We start from the raw sequence: 26414 nt of genomic DNA, 5'->3' as shown, positions 1-26414 counted from the left end.
TTTCTTCTCCTTCTCTCTCATTAGAGTGCTTGAATGTGCATTTGATCGGTGTACTTGAGATGGGTCTGTTCTTGATTCTTCAGTTGTATGTTTGTTTGGTGATGAGTGTGCTGCAATTGGGTAGATCAGATGTTTTTGTACGGTTGGATCGAGTTCCAGCACCTCGAACAAGATTCTCTACCGCCATTTTCCGGTACACCGTCGAAGGAACAGACGGTCGAAATCCATGCAGGAATCATGGTTGTTCTATATACTGTGAGGTAACCCTTTGTTTTGGATATGGTTGTGTTTAAATGTTCTGTTTCTTTGATCTTAGTATGTTGAGTTGGGTTTTTGATAGAATGCACCGCAGTTTCCATACACGGCCTTGTGTCCTATTCATTGGCGATCATGTGATCATCTGCACCATTCACTAGGTAGCATTCACTATGAACATGACATGTACCAAAAATCATGAATGGACACTCATCAAGTAAGGCACACATGCAAATTAAATTTGGACCGTTAGATTCTTGTTCCTAAACACCTATTTCTCATACAAGTATGATCCTCCTGATCAGTGGATTAATATTTTTTTTAGCCCAATGTATGTTTACATTGCACATTACTTGATGAATGGCCAGGATTTGACATGTGTGCCAGCACTTAGATTACAGATGATTAGGATATGGAGGTTTGCTAATCCCACACACTTGCCTAAGCTGGCCCATCTATGCACTAGCACACGTGCCAATCTGGAAAATGTGGTGGATATCAAATCTATCCATCAAGTGGGTCCCACCATGAAATGCCCTGGCCCAACAATCAAGCAGGTCCACCCATCAGGGGCTCCAAGATGGACGGCTCAGCCAACCTGGTTTTTGAGCCAGGATATCTACAAAGTGGGACCCACCTGATGTAGAGCTTGGATCTTTCACAGTATACCATCTTGATTCATGCAATGTCATATAGGTGGGCCATGCCATGCAATGTGAAGTTAGCAAATCTGTACTCAAAAGACATTGTTTTTGTGAGAATGATGCAGATACATGCTCTTTCAGATTACGATCTGAGAAAACAGAACAGCTTCAGATTAAAATCCAAGACTATAGCAAAACAAGATCCATTGTCGATAATTGGCTTATTTCGATTCCATATGATATTGGATTTTTTTATTTTTTTTATTTTTAATCTCTATTTGCATGATTGATGGTTTCATCTACTTTCTGAACTTCATAGATAACTAGTTAGAAATTTGAATTTGAAGAATGAATACAGAATTCAAATGCCAGATGCTGTTTGCTGATACTTTCAATTTCTACATGTGGGTCCCACAGTCAAGTGATTCACCCATTGATCTAAGTGTGGCCCGCGATGGATGGGGTGGGGATTGCCCAAAAAACCTCATGAACTGTAACAAACTAACTCTTTGATTTTTGGCCTTTTTCTCTATGATATGAATCCTGTTTAATTGCTGAAGTCTGTTGAAATATTTGTATCATGCAAGTGTTTGAAGTTTCATCTACCATTCAATTCAGTGGGTTTTTTCAAAAAAGGAAAGTAAGTCTTATGAAACTTGAACAGATTGACGGTCGGCCCTTGAAATCATGTCCCATTCGTTCTATTACATTAAAGAACTTAACTGAAAATCGCGATCATTGTTTTCTTCTCAACGTCACAACCTCAGCGGGAGAGAGAAATTCATCAGCTTATAAGTGGTACATTGGTGAGTGACCCACTCATTTCCATGCATTACATTTCACTCATTAAGGACGTGTTTGGATGCAATATCTAATTGAATTGGAACATAAGACGTCATAACAAACATTAGCGAACGTTGGTAACCGTTATCGCCTCATCCCAATTCAATTCATACATCCAAACACGGCCTAAACTCGAATACTTGTTTTGATTTTACTTGTTTTAATTAAAAGATGCACTATGTTAGCTTGATGTTCGGTTGATTTCTTATAGATACGATACCACCAACTGCATCTGTAATTAGCAAAGCTAGCTTTACGAATGCTGCAAATGTCACTGTCGAGATAGCATTCAGTGAGGCTTGCACTGGTCAAGGTGGTTTCAAGTGTGAAAATGCTTCCAGCTGTGATGTAAGTCGATTCTCCATTTCTTCTTGTGCTTTGATTCTCATGTTTGGGTGAAATTTATATCCATTTTAAGAATACACCATTTATTATCTAAGTTCATGCTCATGGTTCTTGTTTCGACACTTTTAAAGCCTACTCAGGCTTATATGGAATATAAACCCATGAAGAGAATGTACATGATATTCTTGCAATTTCTGGGTAAAAGGAATTTTGAATGGAGACACAAATTTCCAATGGATCCCATTTCAAGAAACCGGATGACATTAGCTAGGGTCCCGAATTTCCAACAGAGTTCATTTTGAGACTCGGCGGTCAGCCACGGACCCAAATTTCCAAAAAAGACCATTCCAAGATCACAAGCATTGCTTGGGGCTCAAATTTTCGACGGAGTGCATTTGAGACCTTGGGCTTAGTCAGGGAAAGGAATTTCCAACTAAAGTAGATTTGAAAACCCTAGGTGGGATTATGATGTAGAGCGGGTCGTGGAGAGTTACATGGCCAAGATGGATCAGAAAAGGCCCGGTCGACGACAAAAGTGATCCAGACCATCAAACCTTAAATCGGGTGTATCTTGCAATCCGGAATGAGTTATCTGATGTAAAATATATGATTTTGGGATAGAACGAGCTACTAAAGCCAACCAACCCAGCAATGCTGGGTTGCGCAGCCCGGAATTGCGAAAAACCCCTGGATCGATGGTCGTTTCCCTATTTTAATTTCGTTTTTACTATAAATAGTAATTTTTAGTTTGATTATAACTCTTCATCCGACGGGCTTTAGGAGTTGCGCCCAACGTGAAAAGAGCTTAGAATAATTAGGAGAACGGTTTGGTGAAGCCAAATAGGACACTTACTATTTTTGGCCGAAAACCTTGTGCACTAGTAGACATCACGACCGTCTATAAATAGTTAAGTTTACTATTTATAGTAAGTCGCGGATTCTAGGAGTTTGAGTTGTAATTTGATTCTACTTTCTTTCTCATTGCTTGGTACCCCTATTTAAAGGGTTGTGAACTCGTTTTTATTCATCAATTAATCAATTTCAAATTTCTTAGAATTTATTTCTATTTTCTGCTTTCTTTACCCGTGGATTCGAGAAGTCTCTGTGAGGAGTCCAGAGAAGCTCTGTGGATTCGGAGTAGTTATCCTCATCACGTTCATCCCTGCATCAGATTAGCCAAGGCTTGAATTTCCATTCAAACCCATGAAGAGAATACGCATGCTATTCTCACAATTTCCATGGTCATGTGCAATGAAGACCAAGAACTGCGCTAGTTAGGAGTGAGTTGGCACAAGTTGAAGGCTCTAAAAAGGCAAGGAGAAGGCTTGATGCCCTATGGTCTAACCAAAATTATTGCCCTTGTTAGAGTGGAATGGCGGAACAGGATCCATGTAGCCGCCAATCCCAATTAATTGGGATTGATGTTTAGAGAATCGATATCATTACATGTATAGATGACTGGGGATATAGCAACGTGCATATCGCTAGTACTCAGAAAACTATAACAATGCGGGGAAACATTGTGGAAACATTAGGAAAATTGTGGAATATTTTAATGAAATTTCAGAAAATGTTAAAAGACACGTGTTTACACATATACGAATCAAAATATTTAAAAAACAACTATAGATAATAAGTTTTTATTTTATAAGAGCCTAACCATGTGTTGTCGAAAATTTTAGCATAAAATAAATATATAAAAGTTGTACCAATCAATAGATTGGCCAACACGTTAATATATGCAATTTCCACAGAGAAACACATATTTTTTCAATATGAAAATAGATAATTTAGTTTCACCTATTTCTCCCCATTTTTCACTTAAATATTAATTTTTTCACCACAAATCCATGTCAATGCATGAAAATCATGCATACACATGGATTTGCATTGCAATCCATACTTACATTTGGAATTTCATCACCTTTGAGTTCTGACCCGTCTTCATTTTTAGTTAAGATTTCTCCCAAAATCCAAACTTTGATTCAATAAAAACTAAGAATGATCAAAATCACCCAAAGAACCAAATTTTGAAAGAAAAAAAAAAATCTCAAAAAATGAAGATTTTTTTCATTTATATATATATATATATATATATATATATATATATATATATATATATATATAGATTAGATTCTGGTAGGCCATAGCAAAGAGAAATTCAAATCAAGGGAACAAACTGTTTTCATTTTTCATGGCCCACCAAAGTTTCGGATCAAAGTAAAAATCCGTACCAAGGGGTTTCATGAGGTTCTGCTTCATGTGGACCGTTCAGATTTGCGAGATTCATCAGATATGATGAGTTCTCAAAAAAGTTCGTACGTACGAACTGGTTCACAGGTGAGCGTTTCTGTGTGTGTGTGTGTGTGTGTGTGTGTGTGTATATATATATATATATATATATCCATTTTCTGTCAATCTTTGCCTATTTACAGATGTTCCCCTGGTATCAGGGATATTATTGATGGTATCTCTGAGGAATTCATCCCAAAATATAGCTGATATTAATAATATCGCTAATATTATTGAAAATATAGGTCATATTTGGAAAACTGAATATTATTAAACACTGCAAAAAAAATCAATTGATACATCCCTGAACTTTTTCAAATACAAGTATACAACAAAGCGAATCCTGTAATAACTTCAATGTACATCTGAACAATCATTTTTGTATTTTATTTTTTCTTTTGAACTCCCGCTTGTAATTGATTTGTAGTTTCTATAGCACCATTGTAGTTCAATGTGCTTTGTTTACAAATCGTCTTTGTTTTGTAGGTCATGGTTAATGGACCAGCTACTGTAGATGCATCTACGCTGAAAATGCTTCAAACCAATATCAAATATAGTGTGGTCGTTGATCTCTCCATGAGCAGCATATACGGCCGTGTGGTAGTTAAAATGGCTGAGAAGTTTTGTGCAGATCAGGCGGGAAATCTATTCAAAAGGACAAACAGGTCGATCGCAGTCGTCCGTTTTGGTAAGGAGCTTGATCAACTTCTTTCATAAATCCATGACCTATTTCTTGAACTCTAATTTTGGGTGTGTTTGGGTGTACTGCCAAACTGTTTGGTGGGGCTCCCAATGTTGTGATTGATACGCTTAGTGTTTGGGGCCACATGGAAAATGGGACCCTTACTAGTTGAGCTTCTGTTTTCCTCAAAGTGAGAATTGTCATATTGGGAAGTGGGAATGCCCAAACGGCCAAACGCACTGTAATCTTTCAAGTACTTTGTCACCGTAAGTTTTTTTATTTTCTGTTTTGCACACTTGTTTATGGTCCAGATAGAAGACCGGTACATGCCGATATGTGGACACTGGTTCCAGCCTATGAACTAGAGATCGGCAAGATGCTACGGACTGTTTTCGCAACGAATAAAACAGAGGACTTGGAAATTTTCTTGGAATTCAGTGATCCTGTTGTGAACTCAACAAAAGACATCCTTAGTGTGTTGCATGCAAATGTGGGTAATCTTGTACCTATTCATAGTGGAATTCATGGCGTCCGGCGATTCGGTTTCAAAGTAAGTAGTAAGCTTCATATCTGGTTTATTTCTAAATCAAACTTGGAGCTGCACTTACATTGCTCAGACATCTATTTCTATTGGAGAATTCTAATATCACCAATGCAGGATATGTATAGTATCTTTGGATCCTCACTTTTTGGTTGAGTGATCCAGACTAATGTTATGGGTCCCACAGTGGATAGACCATTCCCCAAAACACTTCCCAACAAATGGATGGTTTAGAAAAAAAAAAAAAAAAACATAAAGGATCAAATTCAACTGTAGGAAGGCCAAAGATTAGATGGATATGATCTTCCAATCTTGCATTTTTTTTTTTGAAACACTTCCAAAACCAGATCTTGAGCAGATCCAAGAAGAGTATGCTGCTTTTTAAGGTTACAATGAATTGCAAATTTATTTATTTATTTATTTTTTTAAAGGCTGTGTTTGGATGAACTATCGAAATTGAATTGCAACAAGTTGGGATTGTGGTCATATTCATTCCAAGTTATACTCAAAAAGGAATTGCACAGGAATTCAAATGTGCTACTTCATAATGAATCCTATGGATTGAGGAATTATGTATTGAGCTGGTTATTGTATTTTGTTTCTTTAGTTCATCCAAACACAGCCTCAAGCATGTCAGCAAATACCAGAAAAACCTCAGTACATTAAAATGACAAGTCTTTCTATATCATTGCTCTTGTTTAGCTCCAAAATGTGTCTGGGACAGAGATCATCACAATTAAACTCCAATCGAATTCTCTTATCGGACGGTCGGGAACTGTCGTCTCTCCTGTCGCACCAATCATATTCCTCTATGGTATGTTTTATAGTCCTCTCATGTTTACCACTTTAAACCGCCATCAGCTATTTATATTCCTGAATTAAAGTTATTTGAACGAACTGATGGACGGCTTATTTGGTAGATTCTATGAAGCCTAGTGTAAGGCTAAGCAGTGGCTCTCGAAGGGTTACAAAGGAGTCCAACATCAATGTGATAGTTGAATTTACAAAGCCGGTCTTTGGGTTCGATGCGTCTGCGATAGAGGTTGATGGGGGCAGACTTGCAAGGCAGGTGGAGATAGTAACACTTGAAAACCAATGATTTTTCGACATTATTAGAGCTCTTGTATTAATGATTCTTGTTCAACATCATGCATTCGCTGCAATAACCGTCTAACGTGTGGTACCTTCATTCACATTGTATTTAAGCGGACAGCTAAAATTTTGTATATAAGCACATTGTATTGGACACATGGTGAGTGCAAAACACCAATCTGGATTGTACCTATTGTCATCCTGATCTTGATGGCCCACCATGCCAAAATAACACCAACTAGATGATCCTAACCATTGAAGACTATCCCTATATTGGTGATGTCCTTGAAGAATCATTTCCTGATAATGAAGGTATTCCATAATAGCAGCAGTGGCTGTAATGACCACCACCGTTACCTTTACAATATATGTAACACTCGTAATTTTTTTTAAATAAAATTTAAATTTTAAATTTTAAGTTTTAAAGTTTAAGTGAGAAACAGATTCATTCATCATCCTTCCTCTTATCTCGTTCCTCGTATCTCGTAGTTCCCTAACCAACCTTCCTTCTTTAAAAAAAAAAAAAAAAACGTAAGAGAGTAAGAGTTCTATTGAAACTGAAATAAGCAAAGAATAACTCGTAAAAAAAGAATATGGAAGGAAAAGTGGGAAGGACGAATTTCTTTAGAATTCACTTATTGAGGTAAGTAATTTTATATTATTTTTCTTATTTTATTTATGTAATATGTAATTAGCATGATCTACACATTGGATGGATTGGATTAATCAAACATCCATTGTGTAGATTTAATTAATTCATGTAAAAAGGTATGCGCATGACTTGTTAAAGTATAGAACGTGAGAGTTTAAGGTATGCGCAGGGCTTTAAGGGTAATATGTAGAATGTGATTATTTTTTTTATGGACAGAAACCAGTATGATCCATACCGTTCATGGGTGTAATGACAATTAATTATATAATATTTTTTAAAAATTAGATCGATTCGATACCTTAATGGACTGTACTGGTCATATATCCATCAATCTTCTTCCTTAACGAAAAAAAAAAAAGATGGCAGAATAATTCTCTGTGCAAAAATACAATTTGGCACAGAGAATTATATGACATAATTTAAAATGTGTGATTAAATCATCGCTATTCATTAGTTCCTTAATATTAAAATAAATTAAAATCTTAAATTCTATACAGATCAGACCATTGGATGGGCAATATTGATCTTAATAAATAATAAATCATACATTGTATTTATTATGTGTAATCGTAAGATTTAAAGAAAATTCTTATTTATGTGATTTTAGGAAGTCCTAATTCAATTCAAACCATTGGTTCATGGAATCATCTCCACCACACAAGGTGAGTGATCCCGATGTGTTTCTCATCCATCAAGTTAAAATAGATGGATTGTTTGATGTATTGTATTATTATCCTGATTTAATTACCATGATTTAATTGATATGATTTAATTACCATGATTTAATTGCCATGATTTAATTTTCATATACTCTTAGTTAATTTCAGGGACTCTGATTTCTGTATTAATAATGATATGATTTGATTAAGGTGTTAGACTATGTTGATTTAAATATGATAATCGAAATAACCTATGCAATACATGATTCATGATTATATGGTTGATGTAGAGCGGGTCGCGGACAGTTTCATGGCCAAGATGGATCAGAAAAGGCCCTGTCGACGACAGAAGTGATCCGGACCATCAGACCTTAGATTGGGCGTATCTTGCAATCCAGAATGAGTTATCTGACGTAAAATATATGATTTTGGGGTAAAACGAGCTACTTTAGCCAACCAACCCCGCTATGCCGAGTTGCGCAGCCCGAAATTACGAAAAACCCCTTGATCGACGGTCGTTTTCCTGTTTTAATTTCGTTTTTACTATAAATAGTAAGTTTTAGTTTGATTATAACTCTTCATCCGTCGGGCTTTAGGAGTTGCGCCCAACATGAAAAGAGCTTAGAATAATTAGGAGAACGGTTTGGTGAAGCCAAATGGGACACTTACTATTTTTGGCCGAAAACCTTGCGCACTAGTAGACATCACGACCGTCTATAAATAGTAAGTTTACTATTTATAGTAAGTCGCGGATTCTAGGAGTTTGAGTTGTAGTTTGATTATGATTTCTTTCCCATTGCTTGATACCCCTATTTAAAGGGTTGTGAACTCGTTTTTATTCATTCATTAATTAATTTCGACTTTATTAGAATTTATTTCTATTTTCTGCTTTCTTTCCTCGTGGATTCGAGAAGTCTCTGTGAGGAGTCCAGAGAAGTTTCGTGGATTCAGAATAGTTATCCTCTTGAGGAAGACGGTGCTCGACCTCACGTCCTTTCCCTGCGTCAGTTTGGTATCAAAGCGAGGTTTCTCCTCGGATTGATGACTTCTAACGACGGGTCGGGCAACAATCCCATGGGCGGTGCTCCAGGGAATTTACCTTTAACGGCGGTAGCTTTCAAAGTAGCGCAACGAGAGAATCAGCAAGCCATGCAAGGGCTGAAGGCTTCCATCGACCATATAGCGGATCTCTTGGCGGAAAACCTAAGGCAACTCCGTATTCCCGGTGGCAATCCTCCACCCCCAATTAAGCGCCCTGATCGAAGGATAGTACCGGCAGTGCATCCAAGGGTCATTCCTGAGGAAGGGGGCTCCAGTGAGGAGGAAATCGATGACATAATCTTCCAACACCCCAAACATGGCGGCGATCGAGTAGATCGAACGGATCAAGAATTCAAGATAAGGGTTGATATTCCTAGCTTCAATGGCCAACTACACATTGAGGATTTCCTCGATTGGCTTTCTGAAGTTGAGCGATTTTTCGACTATATGAACATCCCTGAAGTAAAAAAGGTCAAGCTTGTCGCCTATAAGTTGAAAGGAGGAGCTTTAGCTTGGTGGGAACAACTGCAACTCGTGCGAACCAGGCAGCGGATGAAGCGGCTACTACGTGCCTGATTCCTCCCTAGTGATTACGATCAGGTATTATTCCAACAATACCAAAATTGTCGACAGGGTAATCGATCGGTGAGAGAATACGCAGAAGAATTTTACCGCCTGGCGGCGCGTAACGATTTGGTCAAGACTGAATCGCAGCAAGTCGCCCGATTCAATGGTGGATTGCGTATGGCTATCCAGGATCGGGTCCAGATGCAGTCCGTCTGGACGATGAATGATGCAATCAAGTTGGCTACTTAGGCAGAAGCGCAACTTGAACGTCCTAACACACGGACCTATCCTACTGCAAGGATCTCTATAGCAAGTCTGTCCTAGGGAACTGCACAGCCTAAGGGGAAGGAACCCGTAGGAGCACGCACTCAACCTCCTACGTTTGAGAACCGAGATCAGGGAAGCGAGCAAGCTAGACTCCAAAGGAACGTATCGACTGCTGCTGGTCCAAGTAGAATTCTGAACCCCTATGCTCGGCCAAGACCTGATAGCTGCTGTCGTAGTGGCCAACTGGGCCACCTATCAAATACTTGTCCCCAGTGAAAAGTGGCAAACCTCACCATCAATGATGGTAGTGTTGATAACGCTTATGAAGATCCAGATATTAAAGAACAGGAGCATACCACCGAGGACGAGGCAGATGATTCAGGTTGGATTCAGCAAGATTACAGTGAGTCGCTCATCGTGAGGCGACTATTATATACGCCAAGAAAAAAAATGCATCCACAGCGGCATAACATCTTCCGCACTAGGTGTACAGTGAATTGAAAGGTTTGTTACGTGATCATTAACAGTGGGAGCAGCGAGAACATCGTCTCCAAGGTTATGGTGGAAAAATTACAATTGAAAACGGAGCGTCATCCCTCTCCATATACAATCGGTTGGATTAAGAAGGTCAGCGAAACAAAGGTAACTGAACGGTGCACCATATCTTTTTCAATTGGCAAACATTATAAGGATGAAGTAGTATGCGATGTGGTTAACATGGAAGCATGTCACATACTACTCGATCGGCCCTGGCAATCTGACCATGACGCCACTCATAAAGGGCGAGATAATATATATATCTTCGTTAAGGATGGTCGGAAGACCATATTGACTCCTATGGATCCAGATGGACCACCTAAAACTTCTAAAGTGGAGGGCCGTTTTCTCTTAACCATACGGGACTTCGTGGAAAAATCAAAGGAAATAGGACAGACTTATGCATTAATTGTAAAAGGGGAAGAACTCGAGCCTACCAACATCCCTGAAAGACTAAAGCCCCTACTACATGAATTCAAAGAAATCTGGCCCGATGACCTTCCCGATGGGTTACCCCCCATGCAGGATATCCAACACCATATCGACTTTGTCCCTGGGTCCAGTTTATCGAATCGTCCCCATTATCGAATGAGTCCGAATGAGTGCGAGATTCTGCAGGGACAAGTGGAGGAGTTTATCCGTAAGGGTCTTATTCGAGAGAGCATAAGTCCATGTGCTGTACCAGCTCTATTAACTCCAAAGAAAGATGGGAGTTGGCGCATGTGTGTCGACAGCCGAGCCATCAACAAAATTACCATAAAATACAGGTTTCATATACCACAGTTGGACGATATACTGGACATGCCAGAGGGTGCAAAAATATTCTCTAAATTGGACCTAAGGAGCGGCTACCATCAGATTTGAATACGTTCGGGTGATGAGTGGAAAACAGCCTTTAAGACCAAGGAAGGATTATACGAATGGATGGTCATGCCCTTCGATCTTTCGAATGCGCTTAGCACATTTATGAGATTGATGAACCAAGTTCTGAAACCTTTCATTGGGCAGTTCGTTGTGGTTTACTTCGATAATATTTTGATATACAGTCAAGATGAAACCACCCATATGGAACACCTCAAGAAGGTCCTTCAAGTGCTCACTAAAAATAAACTGTACCTCAATTTAAAAAAGTGCAGCTCCATGACTGATAGCTTATTGTTTCTGGGTTTTGTTGTCACATCCACGGGCATTCGGGTGGATGAGGAAAAGGTCAAGGCAATCAGAGAATGGCCGATTCCTACAAATATTCACGAAGTGCGAAGTTTTCATGGACTGACGACATTCTATCATCGGTTCGTGAAAATTTTCAATACCATTGTGTCACCAATAACAGATTGCATGAAGAAAGGGCAGTTTCAGTGGACTAACGAAGCCGACAGGAGCTTTGCCAAAATCAAGCGCAGATTATCCACGACCCCGGTTCTTGTACTTCTCAACTTCGACAAACTATTTGAAGTCGAATGTGATACCTCATATGTCAGAATTGGGGGAGTTTTGTCTCAAGAAGGTAGGCCGATAGCCTTTTACAGTGAGAAACTTAGCGATGCACGTAAGAAATGGTTTACATATGAGATCGAGTTATACGCGGTGGTCCAGGCACTGCGACACTAGCGACATTATTTAATTCAAAGGGAATTCATACTTTACACGGACCATCAAGCTCTCAAATTCATTAATAGTCAAGCTAACATTAACCGTGTGCATGCTAGATGGATCTCATTTTTGCAGGAATTTACGTTCGTACTAAAACATAAGTCAGGGCAATAGAACAAAGCAGCTGATGCACTGAGTCGCCATGCAACTTTGTTAGTCACTATGAACAATGAGGTTGTCGGGTTCAAGCACCTCAAAGACATATATGCCGATGACGACGACTTCAAGGACGCATGGGTTAAATGCCAAGAAGGTCACCCCGGTGACTTACATATGAAAGATGGGTTCCTTTTCAAGGGAAATCGACTGTGCATCTCAAACAGTTCACTAAGGGAACAGATAATCCAAGAGCTACATGGAGGTGGCCTCAGTAGACACCTTGGGCGAGACAAGACGCGAGCTCTTGTGGAAGAACGGTATTACTGGCCACAATTGGTACGTGATGTGGGAAAGGCAGTCTAACGTTGTTATATTTGTCAGACCTCTAAGGGACAATCTCATAATACGGGCCTTTACACTCCGTTACCCGTGCCTGACGGCCCTTGGGAGGATTTATCTATGGACTTCGTGCTTGGTCTCCCACGAACACAACGCGGTATGGATTCGGTGTTCGTGGTAGTAGATCGTTTCTCCAAGATGGCGCACTTTATTACATGCAAGAAGACTCTCGATGCAACACACGTGGCGAATCTATTCTTCAGAGAAATTGTGCGGCTACACGGGGTTCCCAAGACTATTACCTCTGACCGTGACACGAAGTTCATAAGCCACTTTTGGCGGACTTTGTGGACTCGATTCGATACACGACTTCAGTTCAGCAGCGCCTACCACCCACAGACTGACGGTCAAACTGAAGTTATGAATCGCACGTTGGGAAACCTCCTTCGATGTATTTCAGGAGAAAAACCGAAGCAGTGGGATTTGGCCTTGTCTCAAGCAGAGTTTACATTCAACAACATGGTGAACCGCTCGACAGGAAAATCCCCGTTCCAGGTTATTTATGGACGAGTACCTTGCCACACACTAGACTTGGTCCTTCTGCCCAAGCTCCCAGACATGAGCATTGCAACGGAACATATGGCTGACAAGATCATGGGCATTCATGCGAAAGTACAAACCAAGCTACAAGCCTCGAACAAAAAATACAAGGAGCAAGCCGACAAGCATCGGCGACAAAAAGTGTTCGAGGTGGGTGACCAAGTAATGGTCCATCTGCGCAAAGAACGATTTCCAACCGGAACGTACAACAAGTTGAAGAATAAAAAGATTAGACCGGTACCAATCATCCGAAAGATCAATGACAACGCTTATGTTGTTGATCTTCCAGATGACATGGCAATCTCACGGACTTTCAACGTCGCGGACCTGACTGAGTATCATGAACCAGCGCAAGATGAGAACTCGAGGACGAGTTCTTTTGAAGTGGAGGGGATTGATGTAGAGTGGGTCGAGGACAGTTTCATGGCCAAGATGGATCAGAAAAGGCCCGGTCGACGACAGAAGTGATTAGGACCATCAGACCTTAGATCGGGCGTATCTTACAATCCGAAATGAGTTATCTGATGTAAAATATATGATTTTGGGGTAGAACGAGCTACTTTAGCCAACCAACCCTGCTATGCCGGGTTGCGCAGCCCGAAATTGTGAAAAATCCCTTGATCGACGGTCGTTTCCCTGTTTTAATTTCATTTTTACTATAAATAGTAAGTTTTAGTTTGATTATAACTCTTCATCCGTCGGGCTTTAGGAGTTGCGCCCAACATGAAAAGAGCTTAGAATAATTAGGAGAATGGTTTGGTGAAGCCAAATAGGACACTTACTATTTTTGGCCAAAAACCTTGCGCACTAGTAGACATCACGACCGTCTATAAATAGTAAGTTTACTATTTATAGTAAGTCGCGGATTCTAGGAGTTTGAGTTGTAGTTTGATTATGATTTCTTTCACATTGCTTGATACCCTTACTTAAAGGGTTGTGAACTCATTTTTATTCATTCATTAATTAATTTCAATTTTATTAAAATTTATTTCTATTTTCTGCTTTCTTTCCTCGTGGATTCGAGAAGTCTCTGTGAGGAGTCCAGAGAAGTTCCGTGGATTCGGAATAGTTATCCTCTTGAGGAAGATGGTGCTCGACCTCACATCCTTCCCCTGCGTCAATGGTGCATCTATCAATTGCATGCACAACACGTGCTGGATTCCTGGGGGACCTCCCTAGATGGTATATCCTAGTAGAATCGTTACCAGAAGCCCACTATACTAGTGGAAGCCTACTCAAGGAGTAGATGCGGGCCTTACCTATGCCTACCAAATGGTAGAAGCCTGCCAAGGGGCAGATGTGCGTTGACGGGTTTCCAACTCAAGCAAGTGGACGGATTCCCACTTGATGTATTATTGCATTTAATTTGCATTTTATTTTTTTAATTTATATTGTGCATGATTATTGGCCACTCTATTATAATTTGATGTAAAAAACCATGTTGGGAATTCTCACTAGGCCTGGCCAACTTATCTTTTTTATTGATGGAAAAACTGTACAAATGTGAATGAGGGTGAGTCGGTGGCTCAAGAACAGGAATACGTGCCGAGCCGAAGGAAGATTTAAGGAACACATGGCCCTACTTGACAGAGGAAGAAATTATTGTTTTAGAGTAGCCATAATTTTATTTTATTATATATGATTTTCTTAGACTGTTAATTAATTTTTCAAGTTATTGGATATGTTTATTTCATTTCATAAGACCCCGAATAGGAGGGTCCTTAATTATGTTTATGATTAGTTATTTGAAATAAATGGTTATTTCTTGTTTATGAGATGATTCTTAGTATGAATGGAACGTAGATCTATGGTAAAGCTACTAAGTAGATGAGTTTTTTGTAAGCAATTTAATAGTTTAAGTACACTTAGTGTACAAGTCATGACATGGATCTCGGGTTCGAAGTATACGCCAGGTACTTGAAATCGGGGTCGTGACAATATAAGCTATAATGGCTATTACAATCTCTTTTTTATTGTGTGTGTGTGTGTGTGTGTGTGTGTGTGTGTGTGTGTGTGTGTGAACCCTGTATATGCCTCGTAACGGACAGTTACAAGGCCGTTACAGCCTTTACAGGGTTGTAACGGGCCATTACGATGGTTGTAACGATCGTTACGGGTCATTTTTCCATGACAGCCATTAAGGCCATTATGACCCGTAACACGCAACGGTTGCCACCATTACCTTTATGTAATGGCATTTATGGCCCCATAACGGCTGTTACGGCACACTATGGTTATAACATCTATTTCCAAGAACTTGAGTGCCATAAGCAATCCATTGTGGGAGCTACTAGATGGATATTTCCTGTTTGATGGTTGGACCCTTTCTGTTATCTGGATTCCAAGAACTTATCTGGATGTCAGACCTTTGGTTGAATAGTTAGGAAACAAATATGGGTTTTCATCAATGGCCCATGGTGGGTTGGACAAAATGGACAGCCTTGATTGATCAGTAAGACCATTCAAGTGTCCAATACAATCACAATCTGCAACATAATACAGTGAAAACTAGTTCCAAAGGATGATTTCTCTATGATCAAATCAGAAAGACATAAAAAAAGTTGAATGAAGTTTCGAAATGCATTTATCTTCAACATATGCAAGATTACTACATTCGAATTTCTTAGTTTTTTTATCGTTTTGTTTTGCAGATTTAAAGAGCTCTCGAGAGCTCTATACTCATTGACTGTTTCAGATGTATCTCAGAGTGTGGTTTCAGTTCTTGTTCCAGACGGCAAAGCAAGCGATATCGCTGGAAATCTAAATTCCGCTTCAAACCAATTGGAAGTGAGGCATTGTAGGAATCCTTCTTCACTTCTGTTAATTCTAGCATGGTCCACTTGAGCTTTGGATTTGCCTCATTTTTTTGCTCATGCCATAAATTCGGCTGGCATAACAAATGAGCAGTGTGGATAAGTAACATACATCACGATGGGCCCCACATCGATGTTGTAAATTTCTCGAGTTAAGTGTTAGAAAAGTAACTTGTCACATCCGCATTGGGAAAGATGTGGTAATTACATAGGTAAATAATTATTACCCATTTACATGGTAATTACACCTGAGCCGAAAATTCAAACAGGCCCTTAGAATCTTTCTTTCTAAGACATCAAGATTGGATATTTGGAATTGGGATTTTGATTTCTAAAGAATGAGAAAACATACAATCATGAATGGAAGACATGCTGAAAATCTCCCTCATCGGATTATCTTGATATCTGATATAGTCCTTACTAATGTGGATCATTGAATAAGATTTTTCATCTGTAATTGACCAATCTATTGGCTAGGATCATCCAATATCGAGATATTAAACCATCATCCATCCCATGATGGAACCCAATGAATGAACAGCTTAGGCTATTCAAATACATTACCTGGCTGTATGATTGTTGGATCAGATGAGGATGACATTTCATTTGTTTGAGCATCACATGATCATGTGTTCTTGAAGTTAACCGCAATTACTGACTTCATCATCATCAAAGCATTGCATATGGAGTTTTGCTTGGTAATCGATCTTGTAATTTCTGATTCATGTAGTTGCATGTAGATTCAGTGCCTGCTATCTCAGTTGCATTGCACTCGTTTGTGACGGCCGGACTATTAGCAACGTCGTTAGCAGCTGCTGTTCTTGCACTCTCCTCAGCAAACCTTGCGGCAATAGGGGGTTTAACTAGTGGGGCCACCAACATTGCTATCTCAGATCCTTCAAGAAATATTTTGGTTAGTTTACAGATTCATCATAGAGAAATTCCAACAGTACCACACTCTACACAGCCCAACATGACTCACCTGCGAGAGATCCGATGCGATCATCAGGAAGAGACCACTGTACAATTCAAAAGGATAGTTTTGATCATCTGGTGCCTGGTTGGGCCCACACATTCACCGGATGGACAAATCGAAAACCCTTAGTGTTCTTCTGTACAAACTCTCGGACTGAGCATCATATAATGCCTCATGTTTTGACCATCCATTTCTTTCACACCCACATGGCCCACCTCTAAGCTATCAGTCCCATTAGCAGGGCTCATCCACCATTATAGTGAGCACAGAAGCCAGACATCCATGGTGATGCCTTAAGCTGTTTTTACTGTATCTGAACTAAAATGTGAATGAATCCTGTCTGAGCTTCTGATTGGACACTCATCATGTTTTCTCGCAGGGAACGTTTGGACACTTACAGGTGTTTGTCTTCTCAGATTGGATTTCAGTTAGCCTGCCCATAGAATATTCTGAGACGATAAAAGGCCTCCGGTGGCTTATTCCTCGCGAAAAGCTTCCTTGGAAGCATGAAGACACACATGTCTGGCCCACCTACCCTTCATACGAAGGTCCCACTAAACCGTCAATGAGATACAAAGGCTTGTTTGGAGAATTCTCCCGCAATCCAAAAGGACTGCAATATGCATCTAGCTTAGATTCAAGCTGCATTACCTCATTGTTTAAACAACAGATGCCAACAGCATCCGATGGAACAACATTGCCGATCTTTCAGAAGCATTACAGATGTCCAGGACAGCCAGCTGAGGTACTTACATCCTCCTACGCAGATCCTTGTAAATCTGAGATTGGTGGGCTCCACAGACAAAAGAACGTAAGCATGAAAGACACCCCTTATGGACTACCTCTGGATTCTGCTGAATATTTCATTTACTTCTTGGTAAGCATTCGATTGAGATAATTGGGTTTGTTCAGTCCTAATTCTCAGTTAAAACATGAACATTTATCTTGAAGGAGACATGTGATGCCTACTCGCAACATGTGCCAATGTGGCACATCTAAGCGAGTTACAAAGCGTTCATCGTGTGGGCCTGATTGTGCATGAGCTGTGGGACCTGATAACCAAAAATGTAGGAAAAAAATGGATGATGGAAAAAATTCCAAGTGTCCTCTTTTGACATAGATGCGTCCCACCTGATGAGTAACTGCCCTGACTTTCAAGCACACGATGGAGCCCGCCTAATGAACGACTTGGATCTTGCGATTGTCCACATTGACATGTGTGACAAGTGGACATAGTGGAGCTCTATCTGAAGACTTGAGTATGACTACTTCATCGCAGAGAGGAGAGCCATTGTCCGCAGCTAATGTTGTCAAAAGCATGGAGAATCATACAGGGTAAGCTCTGCTTTCTCCATATATGCTTTTCTTTCTACTATGGAGGATGGTTCTGTCCTAGGTCTGAGAGAATCATCTGTTCGGAATCATGTCGTTTCCACTTTCTGAAACTTGCTGTGTAGATGGGAGGACTTCAAGATGAACATGTTCTGGCTTGGAGTGGCGAGCGGGGGCTTACTTACAATGCACTTGCTGGTGCTAGTCTTTCTAAGATGGAGGACAGGAACATCAGTTCATGGGATACTCTCAGTTCCAAGATTCGAGCTTTTCCTTCTGATTCTCATGCTTCCTTGTATGTGCCAATCGTCCGCATTTGTCATTCGAGGTAAAAGACTATTAGCACCGCCTAATGTTTGGCCATTCATCAAGTGAACCCCACTAGTCATGCCATGGACAGAAAATCAGGCTGTTCTGATCATCAGGTGGGGCACACAGGTTAATCAAATGCAGACTGTTGGATGATGTCTTATTATGTGTGTGGCCCACCTGATGACCTCCCAGACTGATCTTTGGTCATAGAACATAAACGAGGGGGCCCATCTGTTCTCCGAGCATTGCCAAGATTTGGGTGTTCTAAACTATGAGATTCTCAGGTGGAACGACAGAAGGGATCATCGCTGGTTCTTTGCTGCTAGCTGTTCCCGCCGCACTTCTCTTGTCAGTATGCCTCTTCCTGATAGTGGCAATATTCATGGGTAGTTTTGTTCAATACAAAGAAGTAAAGCGGGCTGATGCAAACGATCCATGGCACACCAAGCTGTTGTTTTTCTTCACGGGGAAGCCCACCATAGGAAAATGGTTCCATTGGGAAGGCCTGCCACCATCTTTCCTTCCAAGATTCGGAATCTTGTTTGAGGACCGGAAAGGCCCGCCAGTATTCATATCAGTCGATAGGAATGATCCAAGCAGCACTCCAGAGTGGACCAACAGCGGCCAAAGCGGTATTGGAAGAATGCGGGCCATAATCTCAGATGATGGCCAGGGAGAAGCCAAAATACCCACGTCTGGAAGGCTTCTCGGGTGCGCTAGATCGGCCTATCTCATTCTTGATCTTCTCCGAAAGGTGGGTTTGGGTATCATATCTGGGGCCTACTCATCAACAGATCAATCACATGGCCAAAGCCAATGCATCATCGCTCTTGGCATCACATCAGTGCAGTTCTTGTATCTGTTTTTTCTCAAACCATATATAAGGACGGGAGTGCAGGTGACGGAGGGTGCATCTCTTCTATGTGAGGCAGCCATCTTCGTGCTTTCTTTTTACAACAATCGATGGAATGGATTTAAGTATGAGAAGAGCATGGGCCGAGTGATGCTGGCCCTCCTTTTCACTAGCTTTGCCTGTCAGCTTGTGAATGAATGGTATGCTCTGATCAATTGCCTGCTGAGACTACCACAATCTCAGAATCCTTCTTTCAAGCTTGGATTGAAATGGGTAGCAAAAGGCCTGATCCTTCCTTTCCTTCCTCGAAAACATTGGTCTAGACTTGTGCCCAAATCGTCACAACCCAAAACAGGCCTAGCTCCAGTGGTTCCACTATGTCCAGAAACAGAACTGGAAAGAAGAGATATGGGCGGGCCACGGGTCGACCCTTTAAGTGCCATGACCGCGACAGTGGTTCCCATGTACAGTCCTCGTTCGTCCCCAATTACCGATCAACAAGCAATGACAGCTTCTGCTAGTGCACAAGCTGCAGTAGAGATTAATGTAGGATCATCATCACAAAGTGAGCTTCCGCCAATCCAAAGGAGGAGATCAAGGTCTGGAGAAGGGAAGCAACTCAAGGGACTGAAAGAGTCAAAGGCTGAGTTGAAGATGTTACAGGAGATGGCAAAAGCTAGTTTCTCAGGTGGTAGAAGGCGTGGTAAGCAGCCCAGTACTAGCTATTCACCAAGAGAGCAGTGTAGCTCGGATGAATCGTCTGCTGATGATTCTGAGGATTACTTCCCAAGGAACATGAACTGAAACTTGAACCCAATTCAAGTGGACCCATGTAGTTGATCTTTGGTAGGTTTAAATTGCAATCTCTTGAAGACCAACATGAAGGCAAGCAGTGAGCCAGCACTATGAGAAACTACATAACCAGATTGGAGTTGTACGGGAGCTAACTAAAGCGACGAATGGGGTGCGATAATCCATTGTTTGGAATCAACATGGCTTTGTTGTGAGAGATTTTGGGCTTGTCATAACTACTTTGTCTATAAGTGACAAACAGGGTGCGATAATCCGCTGTTTGGAATCAATGTGGCCTTTTGGGGAGAGATTTTGGGGTTGTTGTAACCACTAACTTTCTCTAGAAGTTTGTTCGGTGTACATGTATTTTGATTCACTATAAGTTAACTTCGAGAGAGCAGAAATTGATGGTTGAGAATAATCAGATCCAGGACACTGGTATAGCACCATAACAGTCTTGCCACTAAAACAGGTGGATTGGTAGATGAAAGTAGATTAGATTCTGATTAGAAGGAATGATATGATCCTCACATATGGGGCCCATGGTTCAGTGATCCAGAGTATTGATATGGCTGGCCCCACTATGGATGGATCATACACTAATCTCTCCAACTGGAAATCCTAGACCCCACTGAATGTGGTCCTTTGCTGCATTTCTTAACTATCTCTGTGAAGGCAACCCATCAATGGGTTAGATATCCCCATGCCCAGATGCTTGGGGTATATGAGGTGCATCAGATCAATGGCATGGATCCCTGGACCATTGGCCACTTCATGCTTTGTAAATGTGGTTGTGAAAAAAAAAAAAAAAAGAATGTGGTTGTGGTAAACACTGCAGATTTTTAAAAATCTTATATTATAAAACTGGTGCATTTTGTTGTATAAAATTAAGATTCCCTATTTGATACAACTTCTTTTGAAGATAGGAGTTATAGAGATTATAGGAACAGTTTTAGAGGTGTTTGGATTATCTAATTGTATTGCAACTGTTGGTCCGATGGAGTGGAATAAGTGATAACGTTGAAAACAGGCACCAAATTGCAACTTTGATGCTTTTAAGTAGCACTTGAAAGAAATGTAACTGCAATAAGGGAACTGCTTTCTCATTACGAAACTAGGAAATATCAATGGTTGTTGTCATTTCCTCCTGAATAGATTGAACGTTTGCAATTTAATTCGACAGCACATCAAAACACAGGCTAAGAAAATTGTCAAGGACGGATGTTCTGGAACAACTAGCAATGAAATGATTCCTCTGTAAGTTTTAGAACTATGGTTATGTACTTGTGCATTTTCATTCTTTGGCATTCAGCTCTGCCTTCTTAGTTATTGGCAAGACAAATGACGGACGATTTTAAACCAGAAAAAACATAAAGATAAATTCAATTATAATTAAGGCTGATGATCAAGGTTTTAAACATGAGGTATCATACAATTCTCAGCCAAGAGTTTCTATAGTAGAGGCTTTTCACTTTGTACAAGTGAGGCCCCATCAGTAACAATGAGAACCATTACGCATTATGGAAAAAATGGGCCGTAACGGCCATTACAGGGCTGATATAGTTCTTTTAAATTTATTTATTTTTTGCTGTAACAACCGCTACAGCCCGTATCAAAACGGTAATTACAGTGGCTGTTACAGCCACCATTACCTGTATTAATATGTTGGGCCCCATGGCTCAGCAATCCAAGAGATTGACATGGTTCGCACTGTCGATGGTCTACGCAATCATATACATCAAATGTGTGGACTTTTTGGTTGAATAGGTACATTGTCTATTATCTTTCTTAACTGCATTTCATGAAGACATGAACACTTGAAAGAATTTTCTCACCAGGGGGATTTTTGCTGCATGCATTGGACCTCCAAAGTAGGATGCATCATATCAACAGCTTGGATCACTGAAAAATGGGCCACTTATACAAACTGAAAACCAGAGCATTATGTACAAACGCATTGACCTAGCATCCATGAAAACTCTTAAAATATTGGTATTGCTGCACATACCAGCCATTTCCATCAAAAATGGCCCAAACGCACACTATAGCTTATGGCAACTACAGCTTTGTGATTGGTTTGGATTTGCATGTATAATATGTCATTGGAAAGCTATCAACGAGCGTTACTCCCTGGCAAATCAACACGGTTCATTGACCCCCAAACAGCTTTGCAAATTTCATTCATTTCAAGGGTTAAATTTGAGTTTAAAGTCAACACTTCAAATTTTTAGAATGTTATATTTTTGCCATTTTAGGGTTTTAAGAGTCTCAGTTGTGGTCTAAATTCTTGTAGAGTTGTTTACAAGTTTGGGTAGGATTAGACGCATTTTACTATTTTTAGTGAGTCTACTATTGTAGGAATCTTTGCTATTTCAGGAAAGTTGTATTTTGAATCGAATTAAGAGTATAAGGCATCTTTGCTTATATAAACCCATCATGTCATTGTAAACAACACTTTCCATTCAATAATATCAGTTTTAATCTCGTTCTTTTAGAGGTTTTTCTCTCCTTGTGGATTCAAGGATTATTGTAGGGAAGAAGATGGTGATCTCTCCCCTTTTTTTTATCATGCACCCACTATGTTACATACTACATTTGAACCATCAGAAGTTGACTCACTACATGCCATCTGCAACCAAATAAATTGTCCAATTTCAGTGCTGTGGCATTACATTTAAAAGAGAATAGTAGGAAGGGGGAAAAAAATCATGACTGGATCAAAAGAACTGATACATCGTGTATAGAAAATATCAGACTATGATGCACATCAGATGATATCTTAAACCACTATACATAGAACGTTGGAACTCTTTTCTGCTCTGATTTTCCTTTCATCCACCAGATATTACACCTGTCTGGCTTTGCTTCCCATAGTACCAACTCAGCGAAAATAACAAAGAATCAGCAAAAATCACAGCTAAAAAAAAAAAAACCACGGGTTCCTAAATGACATTTCATGAGAAATGGAAATGATATCTGGCAACATGTAAGAAATCAACTATCAGTTTTAGTTTATAAATGAACATGCATTTCATTCAATTTCCTTAACATGGACATCCAAGGGAATCACCATAAGCTAGCTAGGAGAACATGTGATGTAACCCAAGAGTGGACCCCATGATATGTTGGACCAGAGATTTGGATCCCACAATCTGATCGATCAGATGATCAGACCGCAATTTCTCTGATCAGGTGGATCATGGGGTCCACTGCTGGGCTTTCATGGGGCTCACTCCTAAACAAGTACAGTGTAATGTCACAGATGTCACAAGACCCCATGTTCAAGATCTCTCTTCATGACTGCCATAACTAGCGGCTACAAGCCTACAAGCAGTACATTTTCAACGGTACTGAGAAACATTCTTGGAGCGCAAGAGAATAAGTTACTCAATACAGGAGTATTGAATCAAAGGGATGCTTTACGTCTCCTCAAACTTGAGTAAAATTTGGTCCATCTGTGGTCGATGCTTTCTAACCTGAAATCAGTAAAATGGAGAAATTACAAATGCAAGTGCTCGGATCTTTCGACAGATTATTTACAAGGCAAGAGAGATTTTACCTTAATACCAGCCATCGTTAATAATCTGTGAGAAGCAATATATGAAGTATCTGAATTTCTTATATTCTTCTCGACAAAGTAGATGACTTCAGAGACACCTTGCTGTGAGATGGAAGAGTCTATCATTTTCCATACGGACCATAGTACCAGTGAAATGAAGAATCTCATCCACAGTTACATTGTGGGAAACAGAAGTATACTATATTAGTGGGAAGGCTAGTTTGCTATTGTGTTCTGCTATTTCTTAAATGGTGACGACCAATCCAGCGTGTATCATACGCCCCATCAGGGATGGGAAGTGTCCCAAAAGTTACACTTATAGGGCCATCATAACCATACAATTGGTGGACAGAAAAAGGTAGATGGGAGGAGGATTAGCGATCCGAATTCAGCAACTGACATCAGGTGGCAAAGACATGACACCTCATCATGGATGGAGAATATCCCAAAACTCACACTTATAGGGCCACCTAGCCATGAAATTAGTGGACAGAAAACAGTAAATAGAAAGAATCAGCAAAATGGACAATTAGCAGTCCAAATTCAGCAACCAACATTAGATGGCTAAGACCATTAATTAAGTAATAATTATTGGGCTTTGAGCCATCCACAATGGAGCCCACAATTTGGGCAAGAAACTTTTATCTTTAGCTGGTCGTGACCAAGAAACCACTAGGTTCGCTTGGTGGGCCGGGAATGCCGGACTTACCAATTTCATCACCAACATTTAAGAAATGGTGGAAAACACAATCATCCAGCCAATATTTCCATGATATGAAACATTGCAGATTCTTTAGAGCACCTTCATCATGTGAAAGACCACTTCATGAGTCTATAGCATTCCAAAATAATGTATTCTCCAGAACTGCTGCCAGTTTGATTCTAGATTCATCAAAGTGTACATTCTTATAACTGGATCCCCAAATTTTTCTATATAAAGCAATTGTGGAATCAATCTGGAAGAAGTCGATAATTTTATATTCTCAAAGACCCTGCTATTCAGTTCCTGGAAATGGAGATTCCACGGAAATCGTGTCGAGATAGCACTGGCTAATGAAAGACATTGCTGTTGAACTAGTTTTTGGTTTGAGGGGTTAGTGGAATGGTTCACAAAAACAGATGAAAATATGAAGGTGCTTAAGAACATGTAAAAGAGAAATGAGGCTACTAAATTGTAACAGAAATGAAGTGGAAAATTCAACAGGAATTTATTAAGCCCACTAATATTAATATAAGAGCTATGCTAAGCCTACATGCACCTCTCCAAAAAGTCCTCTCTTGAAACACATGTTGGACATCCAATCTGTGATCAGGTGGGTCCCACCATTGATGACCTGCCAAAAGATAAGCCAAGTCCACTCATCGGACAGGACATAAGTCTGCATCAGATTGGACCAGAGGCAATTTTTAAACTTTGTCCAGTGTTTTCCTACACCTATGTCCCACCTGATAAGTTGTGGGCGGCCAATTTTCAGGCCACGTCATCTAAACATAAGGTTGTCAATGGTCCAGACTCAGGCATAGCAAAATCGAGATTTTGAATAGGGCTGGAATGACAAGACCAACCCAACCAGTTCAAAAACCAGGCCAAAGCCGACCCTTCTGGCCCATTGATAGCCCTACCTACATGGTCGGAAGCAACCTGATGCAAAGGTCTGATGTCCCACACAATTGTGACCGCATGTAAGGATGCATGTCTAGGCTTAGCAAACAACTTATATAAAGCTTAAAGGCAAAGAAGATAATAGACTTGTGCACATTAACAAATAAAACTCTAACCTGGATAATGATCTTTGCACATTCGTTGCAAGGGAACATTGTCACGTAAAGCTTCTACACACCACCAAAACAAAGATTATTTTTAACACCGCTAATACAAATGCGAAGTGTAGCAATAAACCAAGCAGCTGCATGACAAGAACAGTTGATAAACTCTCTTTTTTATCTTTTTTTTTTTGGATGACAACGGGGTGTCCCCGCCCCTTTTTAAGGCAAGACTATTCCCTGCGGATGCACGCAATCACCCGCCAACCACGTGCATCGGGTAATCCACGGGCAACAATTGATAAACTTGAGTCCTCAGCAGATGATATATCTACCACACAACTGCTCTTAGTTGCAAATTTTTAACTAAAGTAACAGTACTCAAAACAGGCATGTGTTGATCCACACACTCAAGGGTTAGTATCCTGCAAGGACCCACGAATGATGCATCCAGAAGTAATGAGCTTCCATACTGAAGCCATGACAAACAGCCACCAGGAAAAGAGCTCTTGGATCTTTACATCTTGTAGGTGCTGTGCTAATCATCAAGGAAGATTGATTTTTTTGGGAGTCAAATAATGTCAAAACACAACAAGAATTTTGTAACTTGGCTGCATGACAAATAGGATACAGGCCACAGGGTCCTGATGAGATTCAGGCTTTGATGCTGTCATGTAGGCCCCATTAGTGGATGACTAGGATTGATTTGCCCTCAGCTGGCTCTCTTCAATAGTCAATTCTTGTGTTAATCAAGGGCTAGTGAAGGGAGGTACTAAAAAAGGGAGCTAAACCTTTTACAACTTTTCTAGATGTTTCAAAACATAACCAAGATATTAATAATATAAGTAAAGAAGATAAGCCTGGCCTAAGCCCACAGGGATTATACTTTATAGCATTCTTAAAGT

General features: G+C 40.2%; 2 protein-coding genes across 4 annotated transcripts in view; one reads left to right on the top strand and one right to left on the bottom strand.

Moving 5' to 3' along the window:
* LOC131239494 (uncharacterized) lies at nucleotides 1-20607 on the top strand. Of its 2 annotated transcripts, none has more exons than XM_058237221.1 (13): nucleotides 1-260; nucleotides 1564-1705; nucleotides 1954-2090; nucleotides 4866-5067; nucleotides 5373-5611; nucleotides 6305-6416; nucleotides 6523-6667; nucleotides 15760-15895; nucleotides 16652-16834; nucleotides 17277-17774; nucleotides 18177-18232; nucleotides 18355-18557; nucleotides 18826-20607. In XM_058237221.1, the coding sequence occupies exons 1-13, from the start codon at nucleotides 60-62 to the stop codon at nucleotides 20196-20198; spliced, it is 3627 nt and encodes a 1208-aa protein (XP_058093204.1). In that variant the 5' UTR covers nucleotides 1-59; the 3' UTR covers nucleotides 20199-20607. The 2 variants fall into 2 exon arrangements, with proteins under 2 accessions (XP_058093204.1, XP_058093203.1); XM_058237220.1 differs by having other exon boundaries at nucleotides 15760-15905; nucleotides 16662-16834.
* Nucleotides 20608-23171: 2564 nt separating this feature from the next.
* LOC131239493 (uncharacterized) overlaps nucleotides 23172-26414 on the bottom strand; it is a 29731-nt gene continuing 26488 nt past the window's right edge. Inside the window, exons 7-9 of one of the 2 annotated variants that reach the window (XM_058237218.1) lie at nucleotides 25525-25578; nucleotides 23746-23847; nucleotides 23172-23662 (exon numbers count right to left, since the gene is read on the bottom strand). In XM_058237218.1, the coding sequence (XP_058093201.1) occupies nucleotides 23606-23662; nucleotides 23746-23847; nucleotides 25525-25578 (213 nt within the window). In that variant the 3' untranslated portion in view covers nucleotides 23172-23605. The remainder of the gene's footprint in view (nucleotides 23663-23745; nucleotides 23848-25524; nucleotides 25579-26414) is intronic. The other variant, XM_058237219.1, reaches the window with a different exon arrangement.

The sequence above is a fragment of the Magnolia sinica genome, chromosome 3 (genome assembly GCF_029962835.1).
Source record: "Magnolia sinica isolate HGM2019 chromosome 3, MsV1, whole genome shotgun sequence".
Lineage (NCBI taxonomy): Eukaryota > Viridiplantae > Streptophyta > Magnoliopsida > Magnoliales > Magnoliaceae > Magnolia > Magnolia sinica.
Note: the sequence above shows the minus strand (reverse complement) of the source record. Positions and strands in the feature narration are given on the sequence as shown.

What these genes read in the sequence shown, in the direction of transcription:
- LOC131239494 (XM_058237221.1), top strand. Translation starts at nt 60, where the DNA reads ATGGGTCTGTTCTTGATTCTTCAGTTGTATGTTTGTTTGGTGATGAGT. An exon ending in GTTGTTCTATATACTGTGAG is followed by an intron (nt 261 to 1,563) that starts GTAACCCTTTGT and finishes AAACTTGAACAG; the next exon opens with ATTGACGGTCGGCCCTTGAA. An exon ending in GATCGCAGTCGTCCGTTTTG is followed by an intron (nt 5,068 to 5,372) that starts GTAAGGAGCTTG and finishes TTTATGGTCCAG; the next exon opens with ATAGAAGACCGGTACATGCC.